Source organism: Passer domesticus, chromosome Z (genome assembly GCF_036417665.1).
Source record: "Passer domesticus isolate bPasDom1 chromosome Z, bPasDom1.hap1, whole genome shotgun sequence".
In the NCBI taxonomy this organism is placed as follows: domain Eukaryota; kingdom Metazoa; phylum Chordata; class Aves; order Passeriformes; family Passeridae; genus Passer; species Passer domesticus.
Window position 1 is genome coordinate 38,743,822 of NC_087512.1, and position 12,024 is coordinate 38,755,845.

General features: G+C 36.2%; 1 protein-coding gene across 1 annotated transcript in view; it reads left to right on the plus strand.

The window, feature by feature from the left end:
- The window catches only part of NAA35 (N-alpha-acetyltransferase 35, NatC auxiliary subunit), a 28,913-nt gene that overhangs the window by 10,246 nt on the left and 6,643 nt on the right, over positions 1 to 12,024 (plus strand). Inside the window, exons 9-20 of the mRNA XM_064405311.1 lie at positions 216 to 266; positions 975 to 1,058; positions 1,847 to 1,961; positions 2,448 to 2,626; positions 3,695 to 3,754; positions 4,977 to 5,083; positions 5,312 to 5,378; positions 6,622 to 6,720; positions 7,988 to 8,166; positions 9,801 to 9,937; positions 10,908 to 10,975; positions 11,216 to 11,356. Of these exons, the coding sequence (XP_064261381.1) occupies positions 216 to 266; positions 975 to 1,058; positions 1,847 to 1,961; positions 2,448 to 2,626; positions 3,695 to 3,754; positions 4,977 to 5,083; positions 5,312 to 5,378; positions 6,622 to 6,720; positions 7,988 to 8,166; positions 9,801 to 9,937; positions 10,908 to 10,975; positions 11,216 to 11,356 (1,287 nt within the window). The remainder of the gene's footprint in view (positions 1 to 215; positions 267 to 974; positions 1,059 to 1,846; positions 1,962 to 2,447; positions 2,627 to 3,694; positions 3,755 to 4,976; positions 5,084 to 5,311; positions 5,379 to 6,621; positions 6,721 to 7,987; positions 8,167 to 9,800; positions 9,938 to 10,907; positions 10,976 to 11,215; positions 11,357 to 12,024) is intronic.

Below are 12,024 nucleotides of genomic sequence, written 5' to 3' on the forward strand. Positions count from 1 at the left end.
CTTTCCTTGCTGATTTGCAGAATTTAGTGAGATAGATCTTATTACTATAGGAGAGTCATTCAAGTATCTGGATTATATTTTAAGAATGTTTGAATTTGAAAACTGATTTATTGGGTTATTTAACAGGTGGATGTTTTAGAGAAGGCAAAGGGATTTTATCAGTAGCTTCCCTTCACAATTTTTAGTAAATTATTTGACATTTCTTTACCTTTCAGAGCACCCGAAGTCGACAAGGAGAAGAGAGAGATCCGGAAGTTGAACTTGAAGTAATGAATTGTTTGATTTTTTCCTGGATTTCATGAATGTGAATGGGAGATTTAAACATGGTGTAACCACACCCATGCGTATAAGAAGCAGCCAGGAAGTGTGACCACCAAGGAGCATGGGGAAGAGCTGGCAAACAGCAGGGCATGCCGAGGCTTTTTGTGAGGCAGTTTGTGCAGGGAGGGCAGGAGTCCTGTGGGAGTTCTGTGCACCACAATACAACAACACCATTAAGGTATTAGAGAGTGTCCAAAGAAGGGCCATGAAGATGGTGAATGGCCTTGAGGGGAAGCTGTATGAGGAGCAGCTGAGATCTCTTGCTCTGTTCAACCCGGAGATGGAGACTGAGGGGAGACCTTATTGCAGTTACAACTTCCTTGTGAGGAGAAGGGGCAGGCACTGATCTCTTCTTTGGTGGTGACCAGTGATAGGAATTCAGGGAAAGGCCTGAAGTTGTCGGGTGAGATTTAGTTTGGATATTAGAAACAGTTTTCACCCAGAGAGTGGCTGGGCACTGGAACAGGCTCCCCAGAGAGGTGGTCACAGCACCAAAACTCTGAGTCCAGGAAGGTTTGGATCCCACTCAAGCTGTTGGGGTGTGCCAGGAGTTGGGCTGATGATCCTTCTGGGTCTGTTCCAACACAGGATATTCTATGATTCTATTATCAAATACCTACTGCTTAATAATCAGCAGTATGATTTTATTACAGCATCAACAATGTTTAGCTGTCTTCAGCAGAGTCAAGTTTACCCGCATCTTACTCACCGTCCTAATAGCTTTTACAAAAAAAGAGGTATGTTCATTTGGCATTTCTGTGTTTGCATTGGGATCCTGTGAAATACCCATTTTTCATTCTTTAAGATCAGGTAATTACTGTGTAGATTGAGGAGATTTGAATTGATGTGGATGGAGGTAAAGCTTTGAGTCAAGCCTTACAGTGGCAAATACTCAGTTCAAAGTGGGAAACACAGGGAAGGCTAGTAGCTGACATTATGGCGTTGCAGAAAGACAAGAGTATTAATTACAAAACATTTAAAAATATTTATGGATTTCTAATTACTCTTTGCACACATAAGTAAAACTTCTTGTTTGAGTTCAGTTCTCTCCTTTGGAGTTACTTGATGCTGGGCAGTATTTTGTCCATATCAGAAGAAGTGTGTTCTTTTTCCTTCCATGTAATACGGAGTTTTATACCAAAGATGTCTACATATCTTTGGTCTGAGAAGAGGAATTTAGTAGTCTTCCATACAATTTGCCTGTTTTTTGAATATATGATTTCCTAATTGTTGAGAGGGCTAGAACTACATGCTCCCCCCCAAGCAGACTGTCATGCATTGTGTGCAAGACTTTCAGTTGTAACTACTGTAAAGTCTTACACAGCAAAATTTACAGCACTGAATTTATGTACAGATACATAAAATACACTACTACACAAAAATGTTGCATTTGGGGATTTTTTTCAGAGCTGGTTATGTAAAAATATCAGAATTTTATTGCCCTTCCTTTTTTATACTAACATTAATTAGATAGTCAAAATGTATTGGTTCATAATAATAATAATAATTGTTTCCTGCCTTTCAGACAAGTGCAGTTGCAGAAGCTCAGAAACTAATGACTCAGGCAGCTGACTTGCTCTCTGCCATACACAATTCACTGCATCATGGTATGCAGGCACAGAATGATACCACTAAAGGAGGTATGTATCAAATTACACAATTTTTTCCTTTCCTGGGTATGATCCCTTCATAAACACAAATACCTTTGTGTTTTGAAATAAAAAGTTGAAACCAGTATTTACTTTGAACTAAAACACTCGTTATACAAGTCATTACAGATTTGCATTGTTTGATTTTAATTTTATTTTACCAGGTGGTGGTTCTCTTGAGAGCAACACTGTAATTTCAAAGCGGAGATAATGTGAACTTTTGATTAAGTGCATTGCACTTAGAATCAGAGTATATACCATTTTAAAATATGGAACAGTACTTCACTGTTTGTACACGAGGACTCAGGTTTTTTTAAAGAGTAATCATTGTTGTAGTTGGGTTGTTGGAGTCTCAGGAAGTTAACTGTCACTTAAAGAATTCATTTTGGCTAATTGAATAATTTGTATTATTGAAAGGGGTTCTGAAAACACAACTTAAATGCAGCTTTTCTCTGTCTCTCTCCACTCCTCCTTTAGATCATCCTATTATGATGGGGTTTGAGCCACTGGTTAATCAGAGATTGCTGCCACCAACTTTCCCTCGATATGCAAAAATTATTAAAAGGGAGGAAATGGTCAATTATTTTTCCAAACTAATAGACCGAATAAAAACTGTATGTGAAGTAGTCAACTTAAGTAACTTGCACTGTATACTGGTAAGCATGAATATTTCTTATTTATTGCCAGAAATAAGATCTGAAAATGTGACTTGGAAAACAATCATTCCATATAAGCATGCTCTTGCTCACTGGAGAGAAAAGTGACCACTATGTATATATTTGGTGTTTTTAACTGTTAGGCTCAATTTCAAAATTTACTATCCTTCCTTATAGTTACTACTTTTCTTCTTTTGATAAAGACCTTTTCTTCTCTCAAACATCATACTTTTCCTGTAATTCATTAAATAATTATGTGTCTTACTGGCCAAGGCCAAGCAAGTTTCTTTGGTTGAATAGCTGTGTCTACAGCAACAGAACATAATTCTTTGCTATATGTCTGATTTTTTTCAAATTCATTAAGCAGTATTCTGCACAGATGCCTATGACACAAGAGGGCACTAAATAGGTGTTCCCTAACATGCTGTTCCCTAAATAGGCCTGAAGTTAAGCACCAGCTTATATTCTTTCCTGAATAACTGATGTTACTCTTAGTTACTGCCTACATTATTAGAAAACACTTAAGAGCTTGAAATATTTTTTGGTATCCATGCATTCACTGACTGATAAGAGATACAGTTACAGTGAAGCTCTCATCTTCCTATTTCCTGTTAATTAATGAAAGGAGTGTTCGCATGAAGCACCTGGTACCATTTAGACCTTACCTGTGTTTAAATAATTTTTTTAAAATCAATTCTCAGTTTTATTCAATACCTGGTATAGTTACATCATGATTGTAATAATGTCACAGTATTGTTTTACTGTCATCTTTCTAGTTGTAGCATTTGAAAATTCAGAAATCATTTTGTTAAGTAACAAGTAATTGCAGAAAATCTTCAAAATATATTTTGTTCTGTTCAAACTATTCATGGTCTGTTTCTTGCAAGCTGTTGTTGCTATGCTGTTTATGTATGTTTTTAAACAAAATATAGGTGTATTTACACAGCTATATATTTGTTTAGGAAATATGCATGTGTGTGTGTAAAAATGATTTGGTGTACGTTTATACATATATAAATTGGCATATTAACCTGATTTGTCTTTTTTCCTTTCCTACATATATGTTAGGACTTTTTCTGTGAGTTTAGTGAACAATCACCATGTGTTCTTTCAAGATCCCTGTTACAGGCAAGTCCTAATTATGTCTATTAATAAAATACTTCTGTATTCGTTATCAATTCCTGTTCTTTAAGTATTTCAACAATTTTCATATAAGTTAATAATAGTTAAGTGGTAAAAAAAAAAATGTTCTGGTGATACTTAAGTATTAAGTATTATGGAAGAAATGCTTTGCTATGAGGATGATGAGGCATGGGAAGAGGCTGCCCAGGGGTGTTGTGGATGCCCCACCAAGCGTTCCAGGCCAGGAAGGTGTCCCTGCCCATGGCTGGGAGTTTACAACTAGATGATCTTTAGTGTCCATTTCACTGCCAACCATTCTGTCTTTCTGTATAGGGAGGTTTATGTTTTGATCTATTTTTAAAATAATTTTTAAACACTGTTTCTTTTATCATTTTAGTACATGCTAATTAAAACAGAAAGCATTTAATTTTTTTTCTCCACCATAAAGCTGTGCCTGTGCACACGTTTTTATGCTGCTCTCTGTGTGCTTTGCCATTTTGGGATTGGTATTTTTATTAATCTCCCTGTTTGGACAGAACTTAATGTACAAACTGCTTCTATTGCTACAACAGTAAAACTGATGATTGGTGCAGAATAATAGGGTGCCCCTAGATGCCAGAACTTCTTTACATTTGATCCCTATTAAACCATTTATAGAGCCAATGGGCTGTATAACTGTGGGCGAGTAAAATGTGTTCCTAGTGTGTGTTTTCTCACCTTCCACTACATGTGTTTGTGTAATTCCTGTGGGTGCCTGACAGCAGAGTTTTTTCTTCAGCTGCTGAAGGGCCATGTAAGAAAGACACAGCACTCATGGAGGGAAGTTAAATGAGTATCAGACATGACTGATGTAAGTAGTAGCATCCAGAGGGATTGAAAAACATCAGCAGTAGTTTGGAGATACATCCTTATCTGTGTCCAGAGAAGGCACATATTTTTTGCTAATCTTCAGAAATGTCTGATTTATCATCCAAGAAATTAAACAATTTTGCATGCACTCTATTATGCAAGTACTAGAGCTGTATTTGGTGTCCTGGGAATATCACAGAAGTGTCAGATCTCAGTATTTCTGAGTCATTAACCTTGGACCTAGTTGAACCATTTTAATTTTTAATGTAATCTTACAATTTTATTATATAAAAAAGTATTGCCAGAGCTTTCTATTAGTAATTCTACAGCATTACTTATAACTTAAAGCATGTTTCTAAAAACACATCTTTACTTTTAGACAACTTTCCTAGTAGATAACAAGAAGGTGTTTGGCACTCATCTCATGCAAGACATGGTAAAAGATGCCTTAAGATCTTTCGTCAGTCCTCCAGTACTTTCTCCAAAGTAAGTGGATCTTGAGTGTACTTGGTTATGTTTACATGTCTGATGAAAAGATATTTCTGCTTACAAGAGCAATGACAAACGTACAAAAACCATACATTTTGTACATAGTGCTTATGTATGAAGGACTCGGTTGCTGTTGCTGCACTCATGTTTTCTTTTTTTGTTTTGTGCTATATAGACTGGTGGCATTTGTAAAAATATGTACGTACATGGATATTTCCTTTTTAGGTGTTGTCTTTATAATAACCACCAGGCAAAAGACTATATTGATTCCTTTGTCACACACTGTGTTCGGGTAAGTGTTCTTTCCTATTATAACCTGTATGTGTGTGTGAGAACTTGGCAGATTTGCATACATTTGAAAATGAGACAAGTTATTTTACACACCTGACATGAAGGCAAAATTGAAGAAGTTGGCCATCTTAAATGTTAGTGCCTTTTAAAAATCCGGTGTAATTATTGCTGGTTTTCTTCTGCTTCCATATTTTTATTTAGCATTTCACTTTATAAAAAATCTGCATCTACTACCTCTTTACAGAGTAGTTTCATGTCATAAATGCATATCACTAATAAAAATGAAATTATTTTAACATTCTGTTAAGTTTAAGATTCTGTTGGTGAATGTAGCATGATGAAAATCTTAATGAAATCAAAATTATTTAGGTGGGAAAATAACTCCAAGCTCATTGAGTCCAAACCAGCCCTGCCAAGTCCATCACTAAACCTTACCCCTAAGTCCTATGATTACACATTCTTTAAATATTTCCAGAGATGGTGACTTAACCACTTTCCTGAGAAGCTGATTCCAATGCTTGACAAACTTGATTGTGAAGAAATTTTTCTTAATATTCGGTATAAATGTCTCATGGCACGGCTTGAGGCCATTTCCTTTTGTCCTGTCACTTGACAGAAGAGTTGAGCCCCATCTGGCTGCACCCTCCTTCCAAGTGGTTGTAGAGAGTAATAGGGCTTTCCCTGAGTCTCCTTTTCTGCAGGGTAAAATAAAAACACCCCTAGCTCCTTCAGCCTCTCCTCACAGGATTTGTGCTCCAGACCCTTCACCAGCTCCATTGCTCTGCTGTGGACATGCTCCCTCAGTGTCTTGTTGTGAGGGGCCCAGAAATAAATGAGATTTGAGGCAAGGCCTCACGCCCCAGTACTGAGCACAGAGGGACAACCACTGCCTTGGTCCTGCTGGACACAGTGTTTCTGATCCAGGCCAGGATGCCATTGGCCACCTTAACCACCTGGGCACATGGATTTAGGCATAAGAAATACCTCTTTAGCCTCAAGCATTTTGCTGTGGTGACCTTCCTAAAGGATGCTGACTTAATCTCACATCAACTTGTGTGCAGAGAATTTGGCTCTTGCATAACTCCATAGAGTTTACTTTCCTGCTAAATTGTACTTTGTAGGGAGTAGTCAGGAACCCACCTCCTAATATAGATGTATAAACCAGATGCCTAAATAGACATCATAGTACTTCTGTAGTTTCAAAGTTGTATTGGTAATTTAAAATTACACTTTGCTTCTTTCAGCCATTCTGTAGTCTGATTCAAATTCATGGACACAACAGAGCTCGTCAGAGAGATAAACTAGGTCACATCCTTGAAGAATTTGCCACACTACAGGATGAGGTAATGTCCTAGGCAGCAGGCCAGCAAAGTTTCTTTCCAGGTATATTACTGCCAGAGTGAAGCGTGGTACTAAATTCTAAATCAATGATGGAGAATCCTTAAGACAAGGACTCCTAAAATTTAGCACATTTAACAAGAAACTGTTAGAATGCATCCAAAAACTTTGTGCTACATGTGTTGAACAAAAACATACTACATTTTTTAAGATTAACTTTGTCCAATAAGTAGACTTCAGAATGACCTGTTGTGATGTAATTTAATGGTAACTGTACAGCTTTAGTCTCTATCCTGCTTGTGATTATCAGTCTGCAAGATGTAACCAGGGGGAGATAGACAAGGTGTGCTTACAAGACACCTTTGAAAATTTGGCCTTATACCTACATAAGATGTAAACTGCAAAATTTTATAATTATTAAAAAGAAAGTAAAAAAAAAACTCTTAAAAATATGTGCTCTGATATAAATAAAAATTATTTTGGACATCTCTCAAGAATGGGGAGAGATGAGAAGAAAAAATATATTCTCTCTTGCTGAAAGTAAGTTTCCTCAGCAGTGAGAGCCATATAATAATAAAATATTTCCTAAGATGTATATGGCAAGGAGAACAATTGAGGAACTTGGAGTTGGAGGGAGATTTTGTATGCTCCAACTTTCTTCAAGATGGTTTGAGTTTGTTGTAGTATTGTAGCCGAGGCACTGTTTTTTATTTTGTAGCAGGTTATGTGGATTGTTCTGTTTAGGCTTACTGATGATACTCCACCTGTGAGAGGCTGTCTTCCATGGAACTTTCTTCTTAAGACAAAATTTGTCTTGGCAATATTTTATTAACTCTGGTGGAACACAGTGTGTTTCTTGCACATAAAGCTTATAAAATTATTTTTTCAATAGAGCTAGTTGTTTGGTTTTTTTAAAGAAGTAATTATTGTCTATATAGAACAATGAACAACAGCATGTAATGGGTTCTGAGATTGTGCTCATGTGACTGCTAATGATCTGTATACAAATACATTTAAAAATTACAAATTTTAGCTATTTAATGTTCTTGCTATATTACTGTATAGCATATTTTTGTTCTGTGCAGCAGAATTTACTTAGGTGAGTATCTTTCCAGTTTTCTGACAGTTCTAGACTTATTTCCATCTTTTAATGTGGAGCATAAATTTACCAACCCAATTTGTTAAGATTTGTGTCTGGCTTAGGGTGCTGTTTCAGTCAAGTATTTTTCCTCTTCTGTCTATTACTTTGAGGTCCTTTGTTTTTTTCAACAGGCAGAGAAAGTAGATGCAGCGCTTCATAGCATGTTACTGAAGCAGGAACCACAAAGGCAACATTTGGCTTGCTTGGGCACCTGGGTCCTATATCACAACCTTCGTATTATGATACAGTATCTTCTCAGTGGCTTTGAGTTAGAACTTTACAGTATGCATGAATATTACTACATCTATTGGTAAGAAGATGCTTTATTGACAGCTCTTTGAGGAGGCGTGCTCCCAGAGAGCTATAATTACACATACTAGATGGAGGGACTTGAAATATGATATTATGATCTCAAGCTTGATCAACACTGTTTGGTTTACCTATTTATGATATTACAAGTGGAGAAAAAAAATCCATTGGTCTCTAGCTTTTTAAACTTACAAAATAGTGTACCTTTTTTTCCTGAAATAGTAGTTCTCATTCTGTTTAGCTTTTTGGCAGAGTGTCTTTCATTGACAATGAATGAAATGTGTGGTGATTTTGGTAGGCAAGAAGCATGCAAGAGAACTGCAATTTTCATTATTCTTTTCTGCCTTTGTAGTATCAGGATCACTAGTCTTATTGATCGCTAGTATTCTGGAAAATTCTGCAAAGTTTTAAGTCATAACTGTAATCTGAAAGTTGACTAGCTAAAATTAACTTCTTATCTGGGGTATATTTGAAGAGACATCCTGCACCTTTAGGGAAAATGATCACATTATCTGGAAACAGAATACTTTTATTTTTCCACTTCTATTCACATTAATTATTTTTCATAGTTAATGGCTTGTGCCAAAAGAGAATTTAAAAAAAAAAATTTAAACTACCAAGAGATTCCTATGTAAGCCATAAGCCTTCTTACTGAAAGATTAAAACAGTGTGAATGGCACAAACTTCAATGCATCACATTTCTGTGTTGCTTCAACAGTGGATTAAGTATTCAGTGAAGAAATTAATATTCCAGAAGTTACCAGAAGATGGCAATATTTTTCAATTAGTAACTCAATAAGTAATATCAATTTTTGTATTAGACAGTATTTTTTTACCTGCCCTTATTTCCCTCTATCATTTTAATAAAACCACTCTTAGTTGCAATTGTCATGTCAACTGCTTTCTCAGGGGAAAAAAAAGGAGCAGCAGTTTCTGAGAGGTAATGTGCAAATGAAACTCAAATTTCGCAGTAATTTTTCTTCAGATTAAAACTTTTTTATAACTATTACTAAATTTTTATTGTGCTCCAAATCTGTAATTTTTTTTTCTATTTTTTTCTCCTATTATTTTTTATTTGATGTCAAATAAGAGATTTATTGGACTCACTTCCACTTTCTAAAAAATGTTCTTAAAGTTGTCTCTTTAACTCTGAAGGAACTGTATATGGATGTTGTGTGTCTGTGGGCTTGGCCCCTTTATGTAATAATTTACAGCTTTTTAATGCTTGAAAAAGTCAGTTTTGTCAGTCAGTCTTGTTTCTCAGAATAACAAGTCATTACAAAAATAGAAAAGGTATTAACACAGTATCTTTAAAAAAAACCCTACTTGATTTGGTGGCAGAAGAGTTCCAGAAAAATTTGGTCTTACAGGAGTTATGAAATAAGAAGCTTAGACTTCAATTAGTAACTGTATAAGAAGCTTGCATACCTTGAGCTGTTTGTGTTTGAATCTGAACCAGAACACGAATGAAGACCAGTGTGTTGATTCCAGCCATGCGAAACAAAGAGTTTTCATGGCCCATAAGCATTGTCCTTTGCCAGGACATGTCCTTTACCGCTTGGAGCAAATGCCTGGGTGCTGTGGTACAGTGCGGTGCGCTGCAGCCCGTAACAGCTCCGTACGGATTCTGTGCAGGTACCTGTCCGAGTTCCTCTACGCCTGGCTGATGTCAACGCTGAGCCGTGCTGACAGCTCTCAAATGGCAGAGGAGAGGATAATGGAGGAACAACAGAAAGGCCGTAGTAGTAAGAAAACCAAGAAAAAGAAGAAAGGTACCTAGGTGTAGAGTGTTAACATGCCTTTTTTTTCCCTTTCGTGCAGCTATGTAGAATTAAAATTCAAAATTTAAACAGGCAACACTGATATGGGTAGGAAAAATATCCTAATGTTTATGAAGGCTGAATGTAAAACTTTTTAAGAATTCCTATTTATTTAGTTAGTATTTTACTTTCAGCTAGATCTTTCAGAAAAACACAAACTCATTTATATTCACCGTATATAGTTTCTTCAGTTGTGTTATGTGTTGGACCATCTCAGAGTTTATAATTCCTGGAGAATTATGCTTTTAGTGACTGTAACTAGATTCAAACACTAGACTTGCAGCATATTTCTGTAATTTCTATTTGGTTTTAGAGATTCTTAAAGCCTGTTTCTTAATGATACAATGGTGAGTTTGCCTTTCTTTTCCTTGCCACCATTTCAAGGGGAACAATTGGATATGAACAGCTCAGGATCATATAAACTAAATTCCCTTGTCTCTAGAAGTTCAGAAAATTACTAATATACTTGAGATGCCAAGTGTTGGGCAGTTTGGCACTAATTAAACACTGGAAACTAAAGGGAAACTTAAAAGAATGCTGTCAGGATTATTGGGATAAGAAGTGCTTTAACAACTTAGCCCTAGAAGTCAAAAAGATCCCTGCACTAAGCCTCTTGCGTATGGACTGTAAATCTCAGGCTATTGTTGAGTGTTTTATAATGTTACGGGAATACCACTGATCAGTTTATTCCATTCAGAGGAAAACTGTGTTCATGTGACTGGTAGGTGTGTCCTAAGGTTTTTTATGTAACCAGGAGTCAGGTGAGCAGAAATGCATGTCTAGGCTTTGTATACTTCAGTTATTTTAAAATATATTTAAGAGTTCTGTGACTTTGTGGAAATTTGGAAGAACTCCTCTGATCTGAAATTAATACATGTACTTACACTGAAGTAAGAAATTTTTTTTTTTGTAAAATTTGCAGTTCGCCCTCTCAGCAGAGAGATCACCATGAGTCAAGCATACCAAAATATGTGCGCTGGGATGTACAAGGTAACTCACTTGTGTTCTATTTGTTTCAAATTTTTTTGCAATAGGGATCCTGCATCCATTGCATGCCTTCTTTTTTTGTAGTGGTGCTGGAAATTAATTTCAAATTTATAATTTTCTATGGTAAATTCGGTACAGTCTTTCTATCCTTCCAGTTACATCTACATCATCATTTTGGTCTTCCTCACAGCAAAATATGACATAAAGCTAATACTTTTCCCTATATTTATCTTTATCTTTTAGACAATGATTGCCTTTGACATGGATGGCAAAGTAAGAAAACCTAAGTTTGAACTGGATAGTGAACAAGTTCGATATGAGCACAGATTTGCTCCATTCAACAGTGTTATAACACCACCTCCAGTGCACTACCTGCAATTTAAAGTGAGTAGTCTTCAAACGTGATGCTGCCCATGCTTTTACAGAAGTCATTTACTCAGTCGCTTTAAGCACTGTCATGGTCAAAATAACCTCAAAGTTCACATTGAAGCTATGTCACAATGGCCAGGACTTCCAGCTTTAGTTTTGTGCAAGTTATGTTATGTTCAACAACTTGTGCAAGTTATTGAAGTCTTTATAAACTTAGATATTTACCAGTTGGCCTCATATGGCACTTTAAGATGGTTCTGTTGAGTTGCATGAAAATAAAATCTCATGCAAGTCTATTAACAGACTTCTTGGCTGTGGTTAATTACAGCAGCATGTTTTTATTAGTGCAGCAAGCAAATGGAAAAATAAAAAAATTTTGAGTAGTGTTTAGAAGGAACCAGTGGAGGCTTGTCTTGACAAGGGTCCTTCTTGAAATAGCATTATAAATCACATTACCTGTGTCTTTGTCTAGACAAATCTTTAAAAAGTCAAGGTTGAAAATTTTCCAACCTCTTTGGTTAAAACTGATCCAGTTATTTTTTTCTGGTCCTTTAAGTCATAGAATAACTGAGGGCTGCACTATTTTTTTTCCCTAATACCAGTCTGAATTACCAAGCCACAACCTGTCACCTCTCATGTTACATTGTCTGTCATTATGAACAAGGAATCTTTGTCTTCTGACA